This window comes from Scleropages formosus, chromosome 5 (assembly GCF_900964775.1).
Source record: "Scleropages formosus chromosome 5, fSclFor1.1, whole genome shotgun sequence".
NCBI classification, from domain to species: Eukaryota; Metazoa; Chordata; class Actinopteri; order Osteoglossiformes; family Osteoglossidae; genus Scleropages; species Scleropages formosus.
In genome coordinates this window covers 8,397,803-8,422,520 of record NC_041810.1, presented here as the reverse complement: position 1 = coordinate 8,422,520, position 24,718 = coordinate 8,397,803, and the positions used below count along the sequence as shown (strand labels likewise).

General features: G+C 51.3%; 1 protein-coding gene across 2 annotated transcripts; it reads right to left on the bottom strand.

The window, feature by feature from the left end:
* Positions 1–681: 681 nt before the first annotated feature.
* LOC108933830 (voltage-dependent calcium channel subunit alpha-2/delta-3-like) lies at positions 682–23,813 on the bottom strand. 2 transcript variants are annotated; one of them, XM_029251732.1, is made up of 38 exons: positions 23,582–23,813; positions 22,997–23,078; positions 22,539–22,655; positions 22,368–22,427; positions 19,020–19,170; positions 18,230–18,361; positions 18,066–18,126; positions 17,154–17,304; positions 16,838–16,912; positions 16,154–16,243; positions 15,546–15,659; positions 14,141–14,219; positions 12,813–12,946; positions 12,201–12,218; positions 11,735–11,806; positions 11,526–11,606; positions 11,110–11,184; positions 10,914–10,997; positions 10,767–10,838; positions 9,058–9,119; positions 8,897–8,964; positions 8,483–8,528; positions 8,298–8,395; positions 8,012–8,105; positions 7,644–7,739; positions 7,406–7,527; positions 5,192–5,269; positions 4,990–5,051; positions 4,827–4,871; positions 4,665–4,727; positions 4,481–4,551; positions 3,395–3,470; positions 3,051–3,103; positions 2,689–2,744; positions 2,420–2,540; positions 2,040–2,152; positions 1,368–1,450; positions 682–1,227 (listed from the first exon to the last, which is right to left on the bottom strand). In XM_029251732.1, exons 1-38 carry the CDS (start codon positions 23,779–23,781, stop codon positions 1,123–1,125), a joined length of 3,360 nt encoding a protein of 1,119 aa, XP_029107565.1. In that variant the 5' UTR covers positions 23,782–23,813; the 3' UTR covers positions 682–1,122. The 2 variants fall into 2 exon arrangements, with proteins under 2 accessions (XP_029107565.1, XP_029107564.1); XM_029251731.1 differs by lacking the exons at positions 10,914–10,997; positions 11,110–11,184; positions 11,526–11,606; positions 11,735–11,806; positions 12,201–12,218 and having other exon boundaries at positions 16,154–16,246.
* Positions 23,814–24,718: the final 905 nt, after the last annotated feature.

The window sequence follows — 24,718 nt, the reverse complement described above, 5'->3', positions numbered from 1 at the left end:
TCGCTCTTCGCTACGACAGCAGGAGTCCTTTACGTTCCAAGTCCGAGTCCATAACTACTGTTCCAGCCGAGGGTCCGATGGGCGGCAGATGTCCGGTACAGGAGAAAATAAGGAGACTAATGAATAGATGGTACGGCACAACTCTTCACGCGAGCGCTGAAGCAGAACGTCACATTTCAACGTAAAGGACCTGTTGGAAGAGGACACCACACGTGCAGTGCAGGAACTAGTAGTTCCATTATGATTTCACACTCGAATGAAAAAAAGAGACCCTGCGGCAGTGTGAAGAGCTGTGTGGTCTCTAGGGTGTAAAGTGTGTAAGAACCATACATTTGAGTATCTCCTGCACGCTCTATAGTGTGTAAGAGCTGTGGAAGCGGGGCGGTACGGTGGCACAGCGAGTAGCGCTGCTGTCTCACAGCGCCTGGGTGGTGCGAGGAGGACGTGGGTTCGATCCCCGCTCAGCCTGTGTGGAGTTCGCACGTTCTGGCTGCGTGGGTTTCCTCTGGGTGCTCTGGTTTCCTCCCACACTCCAAAGACATGCTCTTCAAGTTCCCCCAGAGTATGTAAGTGACAGAGTGTGTGTGTTCCACTGATGTGTGGATGAGTGACCCAGTGTAAGTAGTGTATGTAGCAGTGTAAGTCACCGCGATGAGTAAGGTGTGTGGGTTGATGGTAACACTACACAGAGTTCACTGGAAGTCGCTTTGGAGTAAAGTGTCTGATAGATAAATACATGTAAATGGAAGCTACATGAGCTCTGCACTGTAATCAAGATGTAGAGGAACTACACAGACTGTATAGGGATTGACAGCTACATGTGGGCTCTAGGGTTACTACTCTCTCAGTCCAGCGAGTACTGGGTTTGTTAAGCTGCTTACAGCTGTTTACTCCTTTACACGTCGGAGTACTCCAACTGCTTAAATTCAGCGTGAGCACCTTGTCCAAAGGTTGGAGGGCAGCAGCAGGGATTCAGATCTGGGTCCTTTGAGTACAAGGTGGAGGCTCTTACTACTACACCACCCCGTGCCGTTCGGTTTCCCAACTCGTCGCACAACGCGTTCTGCTCCGAATAATCCTGTCCATTTCGACGTGTCGAAGCCTTCCTGGGGGGTCCGCAGGTCAGCTGGTGAGCAGAGGCACAGCTGGGGCGAGAAGCAGGGCGAGCGAGGTCAGCAGCGGCATGGGAGACAGGCCGAGGGCGCTGCCGCAGTCCAGCGCGTCCTCCTGCGGCGAGAAACGGTGGGACAGACACCAGAATGAGCACCTGGATGGTACGCTGGACCTACCCCACCTCGGCGTCATTTAGCGCGCGCGCGCACACACGTCTCCTTGCTCTCTCACACGTGGACCGCGCCGAGCTGTACCTCAGGGTGGAACGGGTGGCAGGAATCTGGCCGTCTCCTGTCATTCGGCGATTTCAGGCGGTCACATCTGAGAGATCCGTTGTGTTTGCAGGACTTAAAGAAAACGACGGCGCTTCGAGAGCCGCTGCCCTCAGAGGCGTTCGCTGAAATGAGCTTCGCCGTCAGCCGAGCCCGGATCTCGAGCGACGCTCATCGCGACACTTGTGTTGTCTGGCAGCCGAACTCGACAAATTCTGTTGCTTTACGTAATAATCGTCAACCATCTGCCACGGGCTGTGTGCGCTGGCTCACTGCGCTGCAAACAGTCGCACTATGATCTCTCAGAGATATAAACACAGTTTTATTTACAGTCACGGTGAATGAGCCTTAATGTAGCGCATTGGCTGCAGTGTTAACAAAACAAAGGAAAGCGTTGCGGTCCCAGATGGACCCGCGTGTGTCGCATTCATCTTTCACACACAATGACACTACACACGCGCACACACACACACGTAACAGCCCTGACGTTGGTCATGTTGCTGTCAGCCAAACCACCCTTAAAGCCAGAGGGTTTGCAGAATTAGGAGGTTGGATCAGCGCTGCCCAGGCCAAAAGCACAGCTAAGACAGGAAGCTCTGCATAAACATGAGTCTGAGATCATTTCAGATGTTACGCAACATCTTGAGTGGATATAAATGAGCTGAGTGGGTTCCAAGGTTACCGGTGGGGTGGCGCTGCAGTCACACTGGTCCTCCACCACCACCAGGTAGAGGTTGCTGCTGGGAATGCGCTGAACGATGAAGGATCTGGGGGAGAAGGACAGAATCCCAGCTGAGTAGAGTTTTGCAGGTGCATGTAAAACCCATTTAATACCTTTTCTTTCTAATCCCTCACGTGTGGGAATGTGTGGGAACGTGCGGGAACGTGCGAACTGTGCTACGGGCCGTGGAGCTCGGAGGTGTAACCGCAGTCCAGGCCCGTGCGGGAGTGTGCGAGCAGTACGAAAGCCGCCTATTACGGTACGCTCATCGTACGCGTATTACACACAAAAGCGCGAGAGCCGCCGTCCGAACCTCCCGCAGCCGTCGCACTCAGCGGTGCCGGTCGTCTCCTCGACGGCGCACTCGGACACAAAGGCAGGGTGCTCCACGTCACAGGGCACCAGCGTCGTTTTACTCTTCGCCAGCCTTTGTGCTAAAGCAAGCGATCCATCCAGAATCAGTCGGGACTCTTTCACAGCTTGTATTCTGTATTTTATCAGACTGGGTAACGAGACACACCTACGTGAAGCAGGTTCATCCATTTAGATGCACAGTTAGTTTCAAGCGTCGCAACCGGTTACCTTTGGCTGTGAGATGAGGATGCCACCAGCCGTGCAGGGAAAACTCCAGGAGGGATCTAAGGGGAACGGATGTTCGTGACCCAACTTTAACCCTGTCCCTAACATCACCTCTAGCGAAGCTGCTGAGGATGAGTAGAGGCAAAGCTTCACAGCGTAACCGGTTAAACTGGGAACTGAGCAAAATGTACTTTTTTCTGCATCTCAGCCAGCAGGTTTCCAAGTCAAGCATTTCCACATTATAGGCTCATCAATTATTAATACTTTCACAGCACAAGGGGGCACAGTTTAAAATTCCTCATCACTTATTCGGTGTTTAGGAATAATTTCTGAAAATGCTTGAAAGTCACTGAAACTGTGCTCACACGACGAGTTCACCAAGCAGCCACTTCACGGTACCCAAGACAGCGAAATAGGGCTAAAAGAGAAAAGAGTCAGCAAGAGCCTCTTGAAGCACCGAAAAATCACATCAAATGTCAGAAAGAGCAATGTGGTCACGGATCAGACAAATGACGTGTTGTTGGATGGATCAAACTACCAATTAGACCAAAACCGACCGTCCCTCCATCCGCCAAAGCAGTGGAGAGGGCAGAGAAAAGCTGAAATGAAATGAGATGAGGAAAAACAGGAGGAACAAACAATGAGAAGAGACACATGAAGCTGTAGAGTGACGAGTGAGCCTTAAACACCCAAACCCGGAAATACTTACGTCGAAGAAACTTCGTGGGCCGTCGCTGCTTTCAGAAGTTATTTTACACATCGCCTGACGGTTGTGCAGCGCGATCCTGAAGAGACGATAAGTCACCGAGAATCTGATGCTTGTGTCTGTACTGAGAGACGTTTCCTCCCGGCCCTAGCGCCAACACAGCGCCGGTGTTCGCTCTCGGTTCAAACCCCAGTTTCCGGCCTAGTTCCCGTTGAGTTCACTGGGAGTTCGCATATTTTCCAGCGGCTCTCAATGTACAGTTGTCCTTGTGAGCTCTCGGGAACTTGTCTGAATGATTCCGGTGCAAAAGCAAATTAACCACTTTCCACTATGAACTTCTCCAGTCTGTACCCTTAGTTTACTGGAAAAAACATGTGGATCGATGAGAAAGGACCCGGCACCGCAGAGACGCTTAGGCCTAAAACTGACCCAGGACTAGAACCTAGGACCCGAGAAGCACAGCAGCCCTGAGAACGTGACGAGGGACCGGGCTTAAGAGCATCCGGGTCCCCTCAGCTGCCCCACCGAGTGGCCCTGCGGCAGAAATTTGCACAAACCAACTTAATGAAAGACTTAACAAAAGAAACGAGAAGAGTTTTTCTAGCAATATCTTTTCCTTCGGCCCGAGGCAGAGCCCCGCTCTGAGGGCAGAGATTAGGGAGTCTCCTCGAACAACAAAAACTCTTAGAATCATAGGAAACGTCATGCATGTTGAGCGCATGACCAGTTCACGGTATACGTTCCAGTGGCTATAAGGCTCCTGACCCGTTTCCCATCGGTTACATTTAACTTCCGCAGGCAGCTCTGGGTACGGAAGGCGCTCCTTTCCTTAGGACTGCTGTCGTCTCCAACCCCGAGGCCCTTTCCCTGTTCTGCTGAGCCGGCACTCCGTCTTGCAGGGAGTTACATCCCTGAGTAACAACATCCTGCCCTGCAGTCATCTTGCTCAGCACAATTGTGTGTAGCCACACACATTCCTCACGAAGTACTTCTCCACAGTCGAAACACAAACGCAATTCAATTTTTCCTACACACCCCTAACCCGCACTCAGGATCGCAGTGGACTCAACGGGTCCGGACGATGCCCACCTTTTGAAGGAGCCCGTGAGGAGTAGCTGGTTCATCACGGCTGCCTCGACCTCCCCGAAGAACAAGCCGGTCTAGGAGGAAGAGGCGGAGCTTGGAGTTGCCCGGGCGTAACTAGATCTTCATGAGGAAAGAAGGGAAAAGTCTCAAGGAGACAGGGAAGGGCTGCAGAGGAGAGGCCTCCTACCCGGGACGGGTGTCGCGACACGAGGACGAAGCCGTTGTTGTCGATGACATAGCAGCTGAGACTCTGTAGGAGGAAGAAGCAGGCAGCTGAGAATCCAGGTGTTCGGAGACGTACAAGGTGTCAAAGGCTTATTGCACTGCGGCAAGTGCAAGCGGAGCTCACCGGGCTGTCGCAGCTGACAGAGCACTTTCCATCCAGAGCAGCACACTGGAAGAGCAAGAGTCCAAGTCAAAGAGCTGCAAGAGCCACGCGCACCATCCGCAACTTCAGTTTCCCCACCGAGCGCATGCTGTATATGTGCTTCCGTGTCGCCTGTGGGTCTTACCTGTCGGCAGGCCGTCCAGAACTTTCTTTGGAAGAATCCCAGGTTCATCTGAATTCCCAGAGCTGTGTCCGGGAGGAGACCACAGAACCACAGAACCACAGCAATGTGTCGTAGCGCAGCGGGGACAACGGCTAGAAGAGCGAACCCCTCCAGCTCATTATAGTGGAGCACTGCTCTCGTCCGTTGCGGATGCGGAACTTACCAGCGACGGTTGGGGACTTTGTGCCGTCATGGAGCTGGATGGCGGTGCTCGCTAGGACAGTAGTGCTGGGGCCCGACCCTAAGAAGAGTAAGAGCGAAGTATGTACTGTCACATCTACATGAAGTGAAAAAACGTCTCCAGCAGCTCGACTGAAGCAGCCAGAACACAGCGAGATTCCGTCATGAATAAGAAGAACATAAATCCTTTTCGCTCGCTGGGATCCTCTCTCCGTTGTCACACACGGAACCCTTGCTATGTATTCGGCGAACTGGCCAACGTCAAATAACTCAAACTTGTTGCTAGCAGATTTCATGGATTTTGACGCTCGGCACATTCCCGGAGCTCAGAGCTTCCGACTGACAAAGAGCAGATTTCCCTCCAAAAAGCTGCGTACCTGTGTGCGCTTACAGAGGAGGGTGTTTTCAGCGGTCCAGTTCACGGTAAGCGCAGTGCTCACGGGCAGGAGCGTAGCGGCAGGAGCGCGAACAGAACCAGTGACCTTCGAGCCAATAGTCGTACCGGCTACCTACAGACCGGAGTACCCGAGAGTATCCCCGAGTACCCGCGAGTACCCGAGAGGAGTACCCTTGTCCTGGAGTACTCCTGCGCGGAGCAGACCACGCCCCAACACTAACCCTGAAGAGTTAGAGGTGCGCCGTCATTTTTGCGCACCACAGGACACCAGAGCTCAGCATCCAGTCCGAAAAGGCGCTACTACAGGTTTAATTGCTCGTAAACTGGGCAAAAAGCTCTGCGAGATTTGTGGACGGAAATTCAAGGTCGACACTGGCAGCGGAATATCACCGTGTTCACTTCTCCAGTGTAGTGGAGGAAAACATCAGCTGAAGAAATTAATGTAAAAGATGCCCCGAATGAATCATTGTGGAGCTACTGCCAAACTATCAGTTACATAGAGGAAAAAAACTTTTTTCTCAATGACGTTTACGAGATGAACCATGCTCAGCTGGGGATTCAAGATACCTTATAGCAATAATATTGTTATTACTTGTTGAAGTGGCTTAAAATTATTACTTAATCTAGAATGTCCAGGTGGGGGGGGGGGCAGCCACTGGCCCTTGGACCCCCAGAGGTTTTTTTCTCCCTCAACATTCAGCTGGGAGTTTTTCTTCCTTTCCCCGGTGGCCAGTAGGGATACTCATAGCTCTATAAAAGTACTTTACTATGGTAGCCATTAGTCGACTGTCCTCTTTCTTTCGTTATCTGATGTGTTGCTTTTTCTTGCCTTATGCCTGTGTTAAAGCGCTCTGTGTCACCGCCTGAGAAGAGCTCTATAAAAATAAATTGAATTTATTTATCAGACACTTTTCTCCAAAGAGACTTCCAACAAACTCTATGTAGTGTCATCAGCCCACACACCTTATTCACCATGTGACTTACACTGCTAGATACACTACTTACAATGGGTCACTCATCCAAACATTAGTGGAACACACACACTCTGTCACTTACATACTCTGGGGGAACTTGAAGAGCATGTCTTTGGACTGTGGGAGGAAACCAGAGCACCCGGAGGAAACCTATGAAAACGCAGACAGAACATGCAAACTCCACACAGACTGAGTAGGGATCGAACCCACGTCCTCTCGCTCCCCCAGGAGCTGTGAGACAGCAGCGCTACTCGCTGTGCCACCGTGCCACTTGAAACTATATATTTATACATTTTCTACCGGTTTAAAACATTAAAAAACTTAATGTGGGCAGTGGTGCAGCAGCCGGCACTGTCGCCTCACACTACCAGTGCTGTCTGGCCGTAGCTTCACATCTGGATCAGAAGTTTGCATATTCTTCCTGCCTCTGCATGGGTTTCCTCTGGATGCTCTGGTTTCCCCCCACAGTCCTCAACTGCCCATAGTGTATAATCGGGGGAGTGTGTGTGTGTGTGTGTGTGTGTGTGTGTGTGTGTGTGTGAGTGACTGTCCGGCGATGGACTGGCATACCCCCCAGACTTGCACCCGGTGGTTCTGGGATAGGTTGCGGACCCCCATGACCCTGGTCCCGACAAGCAGTTAGCGAAAGAAAGCGATAAAGGCTTCATCTGAGTCAAAGTGAACGGAGTAAATGTTTTTTAAACTGATGCTTTTTTATTTTTTCCCAAGTTGATCTTTGGATGAGTAGTGAATATTTTTTAATGCTCCAACCATTTCTTGTGTCAGGAAGCGAGGCCTCGCAGCACATGAAGGTGTAACTCGTTACCTGTGCTGAAGGGGATGGAGTAGGTGAAGGTACCGGGGAGCTGCTCGGCGGCTCTCCTGTACCACAGCGGAAAGCGGTCGGCGCTGAAGGCGTCCTCCTCGTCGTCCGCTGCCAGAAATTCTCTTTTGACGCATGAAAGGTGAGGAAAGAGAAACAAGTGACTTCCATCTCAGCTGAACCTTGTGTGTTTGCGAGAGAACATAACGGAGGAGCCCGTGCGTCACGCCGCTCTTCGTACCGACTGCTCAGCTGCTCCGGAAGCACCAAGAGGCCGGTCCTGCGCAGTCCCGTGCGAGTCGCCAGGAAGGCGATCTCGACGCCCCCCTCCGAGTTCCTGCACACGCACGCGGTGGGCGGAGCAGAGAGAAGAGGCCACCGGCGCCCGGTGAAGAACGACGCCAACACTAAAGACTACAAGAATGTGACTGAATGTGACCCAAGAGTGGTGCAATGGATGGACTGCAGCAGGTTGGGTGTGATGCGCACAGTGTGCCAGGGGAGCTGGCAGAAGAGAAGGGCCTTGCTGGGCGCAATGGGATTGTGTGCCGTGCTGCGCCGCGTCGTGCTGCGCCGCGCCGTGCTGCGCCGTCCTGGGCAACCACTCACTGAGACTTGTTGAGGGCCACGCTGGTCCAGTACGCCTCCAGAGGGGCCGTCACCACAGCGTCGAAGAGCACTTCCTGAACGAGCTCCCTGTCACCTGTAACACAGCGGGCGGCTGCTGAGCTCACGGCGAGCGGCACGAAGCGCCCATCGCGCTCGGCACAGTCCGCACTCGAGCCGCTGCTGACGCCAGGGACGAGAGCGAACGTAGTCAGCGACGTGGAAAAGGACGCTGGTGGACTCTGCCGGAAACGCCGACACACCGAGGGGCTCGGCGGGGGGGACTCACACTTGAGGCGCGGCTGGGGTTCGCTCAGGAACAAGCGGACGGCTTCCATCTGGGACAGGTGTCGATGCTCTTGGCTCTCGGAGGTGTCGCAGTACGTCCTGTGCGTGACACACAAAGGTACGCTGACACGCAAGCCGGCGCGAGCCGTGGACACGCACACCCAGGTGGCAGGCGAACGGCGTTACCAGCCACGCGCCAGCGCCACGTCGGGATGCTCCAGGTCATGCAGACCTGTTGGGCCAACAGTAAATCAGAGATCAGCGGCAGCGTTGCCTTTCGGGACACGGAGACACTCGTGGCAGCGTCACATGGGCAAAACTGTTATGGTCGAGGGAAACACGGGAGAGTTACGGCATGAGGTGCATCTTCCACAAGACAGAAAACGGAGACAATGGAGACAATAACAATGGAGCCAATAATAATAATAACAACAGTAATAATAATGATCTAGAACTGACAAAAAGACCTAAGAACATTCAATTCACTTTTGAAAAGCTGCAAAAAAATTGAAAGGGGCCTCAGTACTTTCTCCTCACTCTATAACGTGCAGATGATTGTGAACACAAATAAATGAACAGCAAGGCAAACGTGCCGCGCACCTTCTTCCCGAGTCGCATTTCCTCGGAGGACGTACTTGCCGCGTCCCCTGGAGAGCACCACACCTAGACTGAACACAGAGTCACCACAGCATCCGCTGCAGCTCGCAGGGTCACGTGCGACAAGCGCTGGTACAGGAGCACAGCCACCTGCGGGGTCCTACCTGAACGGTGTCCCTTCAATGTGTGTGTAGTAGTAGTCGTTGTGCAGAGACAAGAGGCGCTTCTGAAAAGAAAAATCTCAGTTTGTTGCAGAGCCAGTGTCCTGTGCTTCCCCTCCGAACTCACGGATGGCAGCGAAGTGCGGAACCACTTTAATCCAACTCACTTCCATCTGCTTTTAATTTCAATGGAGCTGTCACTTTAACCTCTACAGCTGATACAGAATACCGCGGTACAGTTGTGTTTGACTTGCCGAAGCGTTCGCATGTATCTCCTGTACTCGTTTCTCTGCTCTGGTTTCCTGTAGCTGCCCGGATCAAATTCAACACCCTGGTTACTGTCTACAAATACATGAGTACTGTCAATTACTGTCCAACTGCTCCCAGATATCTACAAGACCTGATCATCCGCTACACCCCAACCAGACTGCTACGCTCTTCCACGTCTGCCCACTTGGCGGTCCTGCACATGAAAAGTAAAGCGCGGAGGTTCCCGATTCTGGCTCCGTTGTGGTGGAACGACCTTCCCCTGTCACTCAGAACTGCTGAAACTCTGTCTACATTCAAGAAGGGTCTGAAATCTCACCTCTTCCAGATTCACTTTGCCCAGTATCTCTCCAGCTCATGTTCATGCCTTATAACTTTGAGATCATAACTGTTGAATGATGGACAAAGTACTTGTGTAATGTTTGTTTTAAAAAAAAATTGTGATTAGGAATTGTTGACTCTTTCAATAAACCTTTATGCAGCTACTTGTGTGATGAAACAAACTGCACTGTAAAATCACTAATCTAAGTGTCTCTTTCTCCTGATGTAATGAAAACAGTATTTCCTATGAGATGTTTGTTGCTTTTGGAGAAAAGTGTCTGTGAATGAACACATGTACATGTAATGTTCATGTAAATGTAAACGGAAGACAGTCCAGAACTAATATACCTGGTATTACTCAGCTTTTGCTACCTGTGACTTGGAGCGGTAAAAGTGACTTTGGAGTAACAAGACAACAAGATATGAACAGCCTTCTGCTCCCAGTTGTGTTGACGAGTTGAGGAGTCAGTGAACTGTTAATTAAATTAAACGAAGACCAAGTGGGAGCACAGCAGAACTTGTCACTGAGCTACAGCGTACAGGCTACGTTGAGCTCTCCGTGATCCATCATCAGCTTAGCGACTGAGCAAAATCTCCGCAAACTGCATGCTGTCAATAAAACGACTGTAACTGCAACATCACAGTAATGTAACGACCTGCGTTACTTAGAGTTTGAGCGGAAAAAGTGTTTATTGTGAATAGTTGCATTATGGGAAAAATCTAAGTAAGTGTGCAACCGCTGGGGGGACGTATGGGGAGTATAAGGGGGGTAACTGTGTTTGTCACTGAGGAAAGAGGGAGAGCCTGGTGGCGCTAAGGAGGCTGGGAAGGCGGGTTTGCGGCGCAGGTCCTGGAGGAAATGGGCTCCTCGAACCGACAGCATCATTTCCCTGTGTGCTGGTGGTCCAACAAACGATCGTAATGAATGTTGCCCGCGTGTCCTTCTTCACCCCATCCGAACCCACAGCGCTGTGTGCCACAGTATGTCTGAGGTCAAATATATGATATTATAATAACAATAACAACATAAGAGAGCACTAAATGTTCCTGTTTCAACATGGAAAAGAAATAATGCACCAATGAAAATATACTGTAGCTCTAGAAGAGTAACATGAGGCTCTTACCCCTTTATCCACCATCTGCTTCACCTCCATGGAAAAAGTTCCAGTGCTCCTGTTAACCATAGCAGTGCGGAGCTGGAAAAACACACACAATAAACACAGTGAATCTCAAGGCTGTTTAAACAGTATTCACTAGAAAGCCCTTCTTACAAAGTGCTCTTTGTCGTCTCTCTCCACTTCAGAAAGGTCCACACTGCTGTAGTCTGGCTTCCTGCTCTTCTTCCCATTTTGGAACTACAAGGAGAAACCCAGGGCAGGGCCACACACACGCACACTAGAGTCAGTCAGTCAGTCACTTATTTCAGCCCTTTATCGCGGTCAATCAGAGCGTGCGGATGGTGTTTACCAGCGGCCGCAGCTCTGGGTGGGTCAGGACGTACCCGTTGTTGGTGACAGCAAACACGTACCCATGAACCCCCAGCTGAAAGAGGCACCAACAGAACACACTGACACACAGTTGCTCACAGCACCTTTTGGTCATTGGCTGCACTCTGTTCCTAACTGTGTGTGTGTGTGTGTGTGTGTGTGTTTTCAGAGCGGACTCTACTAACTAGCGAGGCACGGAGCACAGTACACAATGAGCCGAAGGGATGACGTAGACACAGCGGTGTAAATTTCACTGCAGTGCATTTTTCCTCTCTCTGAGCCACTGAACGTACAGACTAGTGGGTGTGGGGAGGGACGGACACACACACACACACACACACACACACACACACACACACACACACACACACACACACTCATTAACACCCTGGGTACCTTGTGCTTGGGAAAAGCCCTCAGAAGGTCCTGCACAGGTACATCTGTGCCGGCCACGCCCACGAGGACACCCTGCTTCTTCTGCAGAGAAAGTGGCGATGTCAGGTGTCTCAAACACACACACACACACACACACACACACACACACACACACACACACACTCAGTGTCCAAGGGCAGTCCAGGTGGCCCAAAGGTACTCATGCGCACCGTCTCCTTCTTAGTGCTGAATACAGGCATGGCCACCGTTGTCACGAGGACTGGACTGTGGTTCTCCTCGGGCTGCGGGACCAGTAAGAAGAAAAGAGAGAACCCAGCGGTGTTCTACGCAATGATCTCAGCTCACACAAACTGTGTTCATATTCATACATCTCCAATTATGGATCATCCCTCAAAGCAGTGAGAAGCGCAGCGGCTCAGGATACAGAATTATCAGCCCGTACTATTGCTGTACCCTCGAGCAGGGCACCTACCCTGAACTACTCAGAAGTTTCTCTGAACTGGGGAGTAACATTGTCAGTATAAAGGTATCGTGGCAGCAATGATGTGATGATAATAACAACAATAATAATAATAATAATAATAATAATAATAATAATAATAATAATAGATAATCACGGCGAGCTAGTGGTGTAAAACTGCGAGGCAGGACATCAGCAGCCATGAAAGCTGTTACCTTCTGTGCCTGTGGGAGCTGCAGGGAGAGACAAGAACCACGAACAGCTTGAAAGCCCAATAAACTTAGAGGTGAACTGCCATTTACAGCAGTACATAACAGTACCTTCATGTGTGTCAGCACTCAATACTCATACGACACTTTCAGCACCCAAACCCTAACCAAGGACACATGGGGAACATAAAGACATCGAAATAACAATACAAGGGACAGCCAAAACCAAACAGAACACAAAGTAAAAATCAGACATAAAATACTTGCTTTGGTGTGGGGCTGAAAATAATCAATCAGATCACAACGTTAGGGTTAGGGGTCGGGGTCAGGGGTCAGCCTTAGGGTTAGGAGTCAGGGGTCAGGATTTGCTGCGCTGGCACTGAAATGTTGCACACCAAGTTGCAGATTAGCACAAGGGTCACATGTTTCGGCACCAGCTGTTCTGAAGCCTCTTCCACATCCTCGTGGGTAAAATACTTGACGTGCTCTCCTTCGTTTCTGGAGTTCTCTCTAAATGTTCCCGCACTCTATATTACCGAGTGACAACGGGCAAAGAGTGGAAGAAAGTGCTGAGGCTGAACGCTTAAGTGTTTCCCCCAGGAAGGGACGAGCACTCACAATGCTGTCCACGTAGGCCTCCGTCCACACGGCGTCGCGCTCCTCGTCGATGACTTTGGGCCGACTCAGCACGTGCAGGTACTTCATGACGTTCTCTTGCACATCCGCCAGAGTGCTTATCTGGGTGAAGTAGCCTGTGGGCAAGTAGGGAACAAACAAAGTGGCACACGTGATCAAAGTAGTAAAAAAGTACATTTTACGGACACAAGCACATCAGCAGAAGTTTTCCAACTGTGTGTTTTCAACACCAGTTTCATAGAGGAGCATGAGAGGGTTGAGTGACGTTTGACATTTTCAGCTCACGCTTTTCTCCAGCGCCTTACAGGGTTAAGCTGCTTACAGCTACTCAGCCATTTATAGAGCTGGGTAATTTTACTGGAGTAATTTAGGGTGAGTACTTTGTTCAAGACACACACACACACACACACACACACATTGTCTGAACCGCCTATCCGTTACGGTGTCGCGGGGAGCCGGAGCCTAACGCGGTAACTCAGGGCGTAAGGCCGGAGGGGGAGGGGACACACCCAGGAGGGGACACACCCGGGACGGGACGCCGGGCCGTCGCAAGACTCCCCAACCCACTGAGCCACCGCACCCCCACTTTGTTTAAGAGTATGGCAATTTGAACCTGTAACCTTTGGGTCCACAGGCAGCTGCTCTGACCACTACGCTACCAGCTGTCCCAATGTCCCACCTAACTCTGTTTACTATGGTGAGAGCAGCCCCGTGTGCAGAATTTAACAAACACCAACATGTGAGACAGAGGTGCAGCCTGCAGATACAGGAGTGCGCGGTTCTCTCTGCTGTGCTCATCCTCACAAGTGTCTCTTTATCTACAGATGGGCGTCAGGAGAGATCTGCAGCTTCCTTCTGCTCAAAGGTACACTCTAGGGAGGGTGGGAAGAGCTTCCGTAGAACCCTGTAGAATCAGTGTTTCAGCCCCATGTAACGACAGTGGATTTGTGTGTGTGTGTGTGTGTGTGTGTGTGTATGTATGTGTGTGTTCCACAGTGTGCTGTGTGCGAAAAGGCAGCGAAACTGCAGTTGAAAAAGTAAACTGTGGATTTCCTGTCCAGCGGCCCACAGTACAAGAGTGGGGACCCCATTCTACCCACAATCCATTTGCCTTCCAGAAGTCAGTCGGCCGAAAAGTCAGCGAGTGCTCCCATCGGCACCATGTTCCCATGGCAACGCAACTCCTACCAGCACGTGGGGTCCGGCCCCCGACTAGCGCCGAGGGCTGGACATTGCGCACGTTGCTGCGCGGGTCCCAGAGCTCAGGGCTGCATGCCGACTGCTTACCCCGAGCTCTCCTAAGTTCCCACCTTTATTCGCACAGGCCATCCGCTTGAGGTTGTCGGCGAAGGCCGCCTCCCGTCCAATGAGATACGGGAAGACGCGAACCTGCGGGGGAACACAAAAAGGCGTCTGTGTGCCACCGTCTCTGACTGCTCAACCGAAATACGCAGAAATACGGCTCTTGCGAGTCCCTGGAACAGCAGATGCAAAACTGTCTAAACCCAGACAATACATTTCTAAAAAAGTACTTTTGTACGTGTGAAATTTACATGTATTCACTGAGCCGATGCTTTTCTCCAAAGCGACGTACGGCGATTTACCCATTTACACAGCTGGGGAAACCTACTGCAGTGCTTGAGGGTAAGTACCTTCCTCAAGGATCCTGCAGCTGGAGATCGAACCCGCGACCTGCAGTTGTAACCACTACGCTACCAGCTGCCCCCCCATGGGCTTCTCAACGTTCAACAAACATTCAAGCTCCAAATTCTCAGAAACGAGCACACTTCCCACTTTTTTTTCCCTTGCTGTTCCGTTTTCTGAAATGTGTCCGGTGCAGAGCGAAAAATTACTTGCGTTTCTGCTTTCAGCAAGTCGATGGCAGCAAAATGCACTCGGACACAATGGAAAATCACGGCGCTGCGGGGCGGCCTTTCGTTCAGAATATCGTTTAGTTTTGTCATGTCCAAAAGTTTTACACAAACTGCGCAGCAAATAAATTGAGGTGTTTCTATCAAAGCACTTTTTGACTGCAAACTCAACCAAACGTTAACATGTTTGAGGGCACCGAGTCGAATAGGACCCATAGCGACCACCCGTGTGGTTTTCAGGGCAGGTCGAGGGAGGAAAGAAGGTGGGTTAGCGGGCGCGGGAAGGGGCACGGAGCCACCGCGCACCCCAGGAGGGGCTCGAACCCAGACACCGTCGTAAAAAAAGTTTGGCGTGGAGATGCTCACCGACGGAACATTCGGACAAAGATGTAAAAGTGACCTTTGGGTTTTTCTTTGCCTCCCAAACATCACCGAAGCTCCGCACTTTCTACACGAAGCACGTTTGCCACAGGAGCCTGGATACCGAGCTCACCTTCCGCAGAGCGAGTCTCTCGCCGACACACGTACCGGTACTTCGTCACGGACACGTCCACACTGGTCCCCAGCCTCCACACCACAGAGCCCAGGAGGGCGACACTCGGTGCCATTTGGACCCCCAGAGGTTTACTTTCTCCCCTCCTTTTCAGAGAGGCTTTCAACGTTCCGCTTCTCAGCTGCCAGCTGCCGTCCCCTAAAGGTGAGCTATAACTGCTGCTGCTCCGTACTGAACCCGCATTGTTTCTTCATTGTGTCCTGATCTCTGCTCAGCTCAGCTCAGAGTGCCCTTGGTGAGAAGAGCGTGCCGCCGAAATGATCGGACTTGTACAGGGACAGGGGGACTCACCTTTCTCTGAGGCCAGTTGAACTTCTCAAAAACCGTGTCATACGTTTCCGTCGCCCCGTCTGTGACCAGCATGACGGCCTGAGTGCAGCAGGTCCCTCGACCGCTCTGGTGGAACTGGAAATGCAAAGACACGTTTACTGCGTTCACTGTGCAATTGAAAAAGTGAAAAAAAACATTATGACAGACCTTCCAAATCATAACAGCAAAGGACAGCTATTTATTCAAAGGGTTCGAGAATATTTCAGCTGAAAAAAAATCCAGTCGGTGAAGCTTAATCGTGAAGAATTTTATTATATGGACAGCTCAAAGCAACTTTGTGTGTTACACAGCGTACAATGAACACTGGAGGAAAACACACGGTTGTGTGAAACTGCACGATGTCTAGAAGCAGGTCCAATAGTGTGTCTGGCCTGAAGACCCCACGCGGGGGGCCCACTGAGAAGACCTGCGGAAGATGCTGGCGGGTCACAAAGCAGCAGACGGCCGGTGAAAAGGTCCAAATAATTTACAGAATTTAGAGAAGCATCTTAAGAAGTTTAAGAGGCCAAACAACCCAGTAACCCAAAGAAGCGGAGCTTACGGAAGGAAACAAGCGGAAGGGAGCGCACCTCCTTGAGCAGAGCGAAGGCCTCCCTTAAGGCATCGCCCAGCCGACCAGTGCCTTTAGCAGACAGCTTGTCCAGAAGCTCACGGAAGTGCTGCTTCAAACAAAACCAGAAATGCACTGGAAACACGGTAAATCAAAGCACCGCCAGCCAGGGTGGAGCCTGAGTGGGTAAATGAGTGAAAGAAGCGTTATGGGTCCAGGAGGGAAAGTGATGACTAGCTGAGGAGAGCTGGTGGTGCAGAGGTGAGAGCTGCTGTCTGTGGACCCAGATGCTGTAGGGTTGAATCTCAACCACAGTAGCTGTAGTAGCCTTGAACAAGGTACTTACCCTAAGATTACTCAGCTGTGCAAAGGGGTAAATAATACCGTAGGGAGATTAACACTCTAAGTTTCTTTGGGGAAAAGTGCAAGATAAATGAATAAAAGCAAATGACTGGCAGGAGGGGGCCTGAGAGGGTATCTGAGGTGTTCTTTATGGGATATGCAGATCTTACTTTTATCAAAAAACAGACACAATTATTTATCCACCTGGGTCATTTCACAGGAACAGTTTAGGGTTAGTACCTTTGGCTCAAGAGCCCTGCAGCTGGAGGTGGGATTTGAACTGATGAACATGAGGGCCGGAGGCTCCAACACTCAAAAAGTCCCAAAAGCATCTTATTATAGGGCACAATTCAAAACTCACATCTTTATTTGTCTTGTGAGCCTGTACCAGCGTCCCATTGAGACATGGCTCCACGTAGTGAATCTCGTGGTTGTACTGTGGACAGACAGACACACACACACACACACACACACACACACAGGTTATTAGGAAGCTTACAGAATAACACTGGGGAGTGTGTAAGCTGAATACGTGTCATATTTGTCAATAACAAGTGTTGCTGCTGTTATTCTGGCACCTGAATGAGCTCCAACTCACCTGGACCAGGTGACTGAACTACCCAGCATCAGCTCTCTCTTCACTCCCGTTTTCACCTCCCTCATCCTGTAACACTCACTGTGAGGATGTTGAAAAAGTCGTCATCGCCAAGGGTGTCCAGGATGGAGGAGACGGTGTGCCGAGCCATGGTCAGATGCAGTCCCTTCATGCTCCCGCTGACGTCCACCAGCACCACGACATCCTTCGGGGATGCGGCCGCCTGGATGTACCTGCACAGGAGGGCGTTGGATGGGAAGGTTATGGCCATAGACTGTAGAAAGAAATACAATGGTATGGAATAACAAAAACAAACAGGGTCTAGTACCTTCTCTGTATAGATCCTGCTGAACATTAATTACAACGAATGAAACAGATTTTCTACAAAAAATGCAAAGCGTACTAAAAGCACGGACTCGCCTTGTGAAATTTCGAAAGCTGATCATTTAATAGCACTACGCTAGTCTGCAGTGTCTTCTTCTTTGTTTCTGTGTCTTATACCTGTGTTCAAGCGCTCTGTGCCGCTGCATGAGAAGAGCTCTATAAAAATACACCGAACTGAATTGACCTGAACAGCAGGAACTTGATAAAACTGGAAAAGTACACAAGGTGTAGAAGGTCTCCAGTGATGAGATGAAACCCGATGAAACCCGATGGCGCCTGATGGTATCTGCCACTGTCCCCCAAAATGCCAGGTCAGGTTAATGAGGGGCAGCTGCTGGAAACTGCTCCGAGGCCTTGGATTAGAGGAGTGGTGGGACAGGGTGCGAGGGCTGCCGGGGGAGCAGAGCCGGTGTGAATCCAGACTTCAGGAGACTGCAGTTCCGCCTTTGCTCTTTGCTGACTTGGGGGTGCAGCGTGTGTGCCCCGAGGACGCCCATCCCTGCTTCAGCGTTTTGCTTTAGTCGAGAAACCTGCTGTTCGGGCCTTGGGCCACCCACCTACTCCCTGCACGCTTCTTTATTACGAGTGTCCAGCAGTAAGAGGTTCGCACCATTTGCGGTTCCTGCAGTCAAAGTCGATGAGTCCGTTCTCGTCCGGATGCCACTTCACACCTGAGCAAAAGAAACAAAAAGGACGACGTCACACGTCCGACACACGGAGGTCGCCGTCCGTGCGTCGGCGCACGGCGCGAGCCTCGTCTCGTCGTCCGCTCACCCGGATACTGTCTGAAGAATCCCTTCGCGCTCCCGAAGTACTGCCAGCCGAGCGACGGGTCCCGCCCAAAATTATCCACAAACACCTTGTTGAGCGCCTCTGACCAGAAGACGCCGTTCAGTACGGCCGAGTCTGAGAAACACGGGGGACATACAGTGAGAGTCCGCGATCCTGGTGCACCTGTGAAAAATGTCGTGTGTGTGTGTGTGTGTGTGTGAAGCTACTCAGTCGTTTACACACACCCGTCTCCTGTGTCCGGTGGCCTAATGCGTCAAGCGTGTATGTGCTGTAGTAGTACCGCTGAGAAATCACACAGCTGACAGTAACGCTGCCAAGTCATAAGATTTATGACACGTTTACGAAAAGCAGAAGGCCAGATGAGGACGTTAGTGCCACAGCGAAGAGGTGAGCTGCGGCAGCTTCATGTGAACAGGTGCGACGCGGTAAGAAGGGACACCTGGAGGACGGCGGACTGAGCGCACCGATCTCGCCGTGAACCCATGAGGCCACGTGGCGCCCTGCTCAAGATCGGCATCAGCACATTGCCTGTGAAAAAGCAGGACTACATGGCGCCAGACCGTTCGCTGGAGCACTGCGGCACCGCCGGCACCGTAGCGGTCAGAGCTGCTGCCTTTGCACCGAGAGGTTGTACATTCATATCCCACCTGCAGCAACGTACTCACTCTAAATTGCTCCAGTAAAATTGCCCAGATTTTGTACGAACAGGTGAATAATTGTGAGTTCCGCCACGAAGAGAGACCGAGAAGATGCTTGTCGGGTTCCTGCTCACCTTTGTTGTACGTATTGGTGGGGACTTGAACCACACTCAGACTGAAGTTCACCGCTAGGTTGTGGAAATGTTCACTGGGTTGAAGAATGAGCTCCTGACTGAGTTCCAGGTTTTTCCCCTCATTGACGAGCGCAGCATTGAAGTAGTCAAACTGAAGAGGAAGAAGGAGCAGAACGAAAGCGGAGAGATGAGCGAGCGAGCGAGGGAGCGGCACTGGAGGGGAGAACAGAAAGCGTGTGGAACAACACAACTGCGGTAAACACGAATGAGTAGACAGGTCAACAAACAACGGTGCCTCCTTCCGGCGGGAGGCACCATCGGGCCTCTCCGGCTACCCATCCCGCGGACGAGCCAGTTGCGTCGGACGTGCCGAAGCGTCCGCACGCGTCCCCCACCGGACCCATTCGCATCCCCACACGGTCACGTCTCTGCTTCCGTGTCTGCTGTGAAATGCGTCTTTGTTTATTCTGGGTTGCACAGCTTTTTGGAGAAAAGTTTCTGCTGAGCACCAACGTAACATAAACGTGCCCTAAGTCTGCCTTCGGGCCTCCGTCCACCTTCCTCCCGGCTCCAAAGTGCCGAGTGCCGGAGATCACGGTTCAGTAAGGTCAACGAGATCATGTCATCTACTGGTGGTAGCGATGCAGCCTTAGCGTCTCCAGCACGGATACCCTGCAGACCCTGAGCGTGTCCGGACATCCTGTGGAGAAAGAGCGAAAAGAAAAGAGGAGACGGGGGCCCCTCGGCAAAGGTGAATCGGCACAATGAGAAGGCAGACTAACCTCCGTCAGCAGCTCCCTGAGAAACGCCAGGGCGCAGGGTCACAAGCCTTGTCGAGGTCCACAGACACACGTGGACCAAACTGAGAAATGGCTTCTAGCACCTCGTCAGACAGAGACCGAGTCCCCGAAGCCCGAAGTAAACTGTTCCTCCTGATTAAACACTTACTGTGTTTTACCGTGACTGTATTCGCGCTTTTGTCCAAAGTGCCGTACTTCTCAGGGAAAAAGAGGAAAGAGCTCATCACATCAGCAACACCGGTCTACAAGGCGTCCAGGGTGTTTGCAGCAGGTCTGCGCTCTGCAGCTCGTCGGTTCACATCCTCAATTTGAGGCTCCTGCGATCATCATTATACAATCGAGAAAATACAGTTCCGGTTTCTGTACGTGCTGCATTTGCCACATTTCATCTACAGCATAAATGATCTGATGTCCATGAACTACGAGGATAAGCGTAAAGTATCTGCAGTGTTTCAGCTTTTCATAACTACGTTTTAGACATTTTTACTAACCCTGGTGTAAATGCTTTGGTGATACAGAAATAAAAGAGTCTCTTTTGTGGCGCTGAAAACAGAGCACGGGGCTACGAACGGCATCGTACTTCTACTATTGTAGCTCCCGCATATTATTGCAAAATCAAGCATATCGTTGAGGTCATGAAACCAGGCAGTCTTAGCAAATGAGGCAAAGAGACCCTTCATGTGGCCACATGTCCTGATACAAGTCAGCGAAAATACCACGGCTCTGAATAAAGATCGCAAGAAAGAGGAAGCAAAGGTATTAATATTAGTACCGCTACTTCCTCCACTACTAGTACTATTTATTATTATTATTATTATAAGGCATAGGCTTCCCTCGAAAAATGTGCCCAAGTTGTTTGAGAAAGTCTTACCCTTGAGCCCTTACGACGAATTCTCATAAAGCTCTAATTAATTTAAACAGGTAAAATTAAGTGCATCCCGAGTGACATCATGTTGAGTTACACACACACACACACACACGCACGCACACACCATCTGAAACCGTTTGTCCCATACGGGGTCGCGGGGAGCCGGAGCCTAACCCGGCAGCACAGGGCGCAAGGCTGGAGGGGGAAGGGGACACACCCAGGACGGGACGCCGGTCCGCTGCAAGGCACCCCACGCGGGACTCGAACCCCAGACCAACCCGTTACGCCACCGCACCTCCCTCGTCACGCAAAACCAGTGCTTTTAAACACAAAGAAAATCTAACTGAAAAGCCAGTGTAGAATACTGGCACTGCTCCGGGCCCCTCGAAATCCAGGCTTAAGATATTCAAAATGTCTTTTACCTAAAGCACCAGGAAGGTATTTGTTCTATTCCCTTTCCACCAGTCCTTTGCATAATTTATCTCTTACCTCCCTTTTTTTCTTTTTTTGTCATTCTCGCGCTGCACTGCTCCACGGCTTAGGTAGAGTTCAGACAATAACAGCAGTAACCTATTTTACACACAGCGTCTCAAAGCGCTTTACAATGAACGAGATACGTTGGAGCTGCGAAGCACACAAGCTGACAGTAAACGAGCTGTTAAAAGAAACACTGTGCTCTGAGCGTGAGAACACACGCCGAGCTTTGTTCGAGAGCTACTGCTGCCCACAGCCACGTGGGAGCAGGATGAGCCGTGTGGACACCTGGGCACGGATGTGAACGGGCAGCGAGGACGCAGAGCTGGAAGTGGAGCAGATGGCAGCCACTGCAGTCCCGAAGGAGGAGAGAGATCCAAAAAAATGAGAGAACAAATGCAAAGCTGAAAGCTGGGCGGTTCTCAAAGGGAGGGGCGGCCGAGGGAGCCGGTCAGGATGCCCTGCCGCACCGCAGATGATGCACGGCCTTCACGCTTGCCTGCTCCGTGCGGGGACGTGCAGAAGGCGTCCAGATTGAGCCAAGCGCGATCCGATAACAAAGATCAACCTGAGTTGTGTCTGGGCAGAGGGTAGCAGCTGTGAAACAGTGTGTGTGTGCTGCGCCTCCATCTAACAGGTACCGGCAGTGTTGAGCTCAGCTTCTTCAGCTATTCTGCAAGGGCGTAAAGGCCGACGATGGAGCCAAACTGGAAGTTCTTTAAAACGGCTCTCGCCAAAAATTCCCACCACGTCTCCATGAAGCACCCGTGTGTGAAGAGTGGCTAAAGTGTGTCCGTGAGGATACGTTGTCTGAAAAAATACTAAGTGCTTTGCCTCAGGGTGCGTGAACACCTTGTGGAGCATCAACGGTCAGGCCTGAGGTGCCAACTCCATGTTCTTAGCTACCAACTGGAGGTTTTGTTCTTCTGGATTAAACCGCGTATGGGACATTGGTTCCGACGTTTCGCTTTTCTCGCTGGAAGCGTCGTCAGGTTGCGAGCGCATCTTGTGGAGGTTAAATGTTAAATGTTAAATGTTACAGGTTAAACGTTAACCTCCACAAGATGCGGTCACACCCTGACGACGCTTGCAGCAAGAGAAGCGAAACGTCGGAACCAATGTCCCATACGCGGTTTAATCCAGAAGAACAAAACCTCCGGTCAGTTGACTCAAACCGCGGAAGCCTACGGTTTTTGATAATCTCACCTGCAGACCAGGATCCTCCTCATGCCATAGATGGGCGTCCTCAGCAGCTTTCACCAGGCGCTGGAGGGGCCACAGTCACAGTGAGAACACGACCCACATCATACGGTGGGATCATCACGCAAGCTGGATGAGCAGCGTGGTGGGAACGATGGTGAAGAGCAGCACACGAACCCGCACAGCTTCTGCTTTTCTGTGGAACATCTTCGCCATGTTTCCTGCCAACTGATCGACAAGCTTCGCACCATCCATTTCTTCAACACAAACGGATTTCTCACGCTCCTTGTATTTCTGTGGAGAAAAGACAATTTAAAAACCCTACGAGCGCCGAAGCCTCAAAGACGGGTAGCGGTAAACGACAGCAGGTGAAGCAGCGGTTGGCGCTGCTCTGTTGCCATCTATTCCCGAGTGGAGCGTGCAAATGGCAACCTGGGCAACGCACCTGGACGACACCTGATGCGTGTGTATTTTCTGAGGAATTCACAAGGTCTTGACAGGTCAAATGCCACTCGTCGCGGCAGACATAAGCAGGAAACTCTTCAACGCGTCCATGAATAATCGATACGACAATAGCAGTCAAAGGCACAGCTCCCATACAAAGAGGGGCGGAGAGATGTGACACAGACACGCACCTGGCGCAGGAGGTGGGAGCCTGAGAATTTCACCGCGATGGATCTGATTTCGCCTCCAAAAGCTGCGGCCCACAGCCTGACTCTGCAGACAGAAGCAGGAGCAAAGAGGAATGACGTGTGTGTGTGTGTGTGTGTGTGTGTGTCTGTGTGTGAGAGAGAGAAGTGCAGCTCAGGGTCGCGGCATTGCGTGAGCGCGCACACACACATACAGCATGAGCTGGACGATGGACTCGCACAGAAATGACAACATCTATTGAGAGGACAACGCAGCTCACAAAGGGATGAAAATAACGAAGGGAAAACAGTTACTATTTAATGGATTTTCAAAGAATTTACAACAGGTAAAAAATACAGGGTAAAAAGAGATACAAATAGGACCGAGCACTCGTGTTCCCTTCACTTGAATGTGAAAATGTGGCACATTTATCTACAGAGCAACACTTAGTGAGTGTCGGTTCAAGTGCCATGTCACAGAACACTGAGAAAGAGAAAGCTTACACACACACACGCACACACACACGCACACGCAGGTCACTGTTAACCTTCTTCAGAACGAGAGAGGGGAGAGAAGCACCGAACACTTACTGGGAGGGAGGGATCGCCGGCTGGGAGCTCGCTGCACCGGGTGCCGACAGGCTCAAAATGGGCCAAAAGAGCAAGGAAGCGACATTCGACACGTTCCAGTGAGAGAAGCTCGACTTTCCCCGCATGTCGGCGTCCAGCCAGTCGGTCCTCAGCCTCTCACCGTCCCGCCTCTTCAGCACAATGAACAGCGCGAGCAACATTCGCCAGTCGTCCTTCCGTCCCCTTCGCACACGGTCCCGCGTATTGTGAGTAAACACCACACAAGGACCACGGGGGGGGGGGGAGAGGAGGGGGAGGGGGAGGAGACCTGGTGAGGGTGTTGGGTCAAACACAATGTTTTTGTTTCTAATAAAACTCTGTCAATTTGATGTTTACAATAAGATCACTTACACTGTGGTCCATATGGCTGTTTACTCACCTTGCATATCCTCTGATAGGTGTACACGTTTACATAAGTGAGTGGCAGCCAAGAGTCGACTGGCTCAATAACCCTGACAACGACCTTGACCCTGACCCTAACCCTAACCCTGATCCTAACCCTGACCCTAAACCCTAACCCTAACCGCTTTCCATAATGTACATAATGTGAGATTCCCAAATTTAGCGGGAGCATTTCAGAGCGGTAACACAGCGACATGTGAGCTCACTGGGTCCAAGGCAGCAGGAGCTACCGGTAAGTCATAGGCTGCTGCAGCAACTCACGTCATCAGAATGTGACCAATCACAAGACAGCACCACCCACTGGCTGCTGGGACGCCTCAGCTGGCAAAATCACCACGGTGGAGCTTCGCGGCCTCAGCTGGCAAGTAGCGATCCCTCAGAGGAACTGACCGGAGCCGCACCGCCTCGCTGCCTCGGCTAGCGGTGCAGAAGACTGACTTGTTCATCCGCCCCGAACTCAGCAGACAATCTCTGGACGGTCAAGAGCTCAGTTAGTATCAAACAATGAACATGAATACACGATGGTTCTACAAAATGCCCGGTTTCAAAAAAGGAGGAGAAAAGTAACCCTCTGGTGGCACAAGACGCAGCGGTTGCACACCCTTCCTGGGGATCCTACTGTGGTGACGAGGGACCTGGGCAGATATGTGTAGTACGTCGAGTCAAGCTAGAGCTGTAGGATGCTGGAGACATTGT

What these genes read in the sequence shown, in the direction of transcription:
- LOC108933830 (XM_029251732.1), bottom strand. Translation starts at nt 23,781, where the DNA reads ATGTTGCTCGCGCTGTTCATTGTGCTGAAGAGGCGGGACGGTGAGAGG. An exon ending in CACCAATACGTACAACAAAG is followed by an intron (nt 18,362 to 19,019) that starts GTGAGCAGGAAC and finishes CGTGTTTCTCAG; the next exon opens with ACTCGGCCGTACTGAACGGC. An exon ending in AAAGTCCCCAACCGTCGCTG is followed by an intron (nt 5,052 to 5,191) that starts GTAAGTTCCGCA and finishes TCCCGGACACAG; the next exon opens with CTCTGGGAATTCAGATGAAC.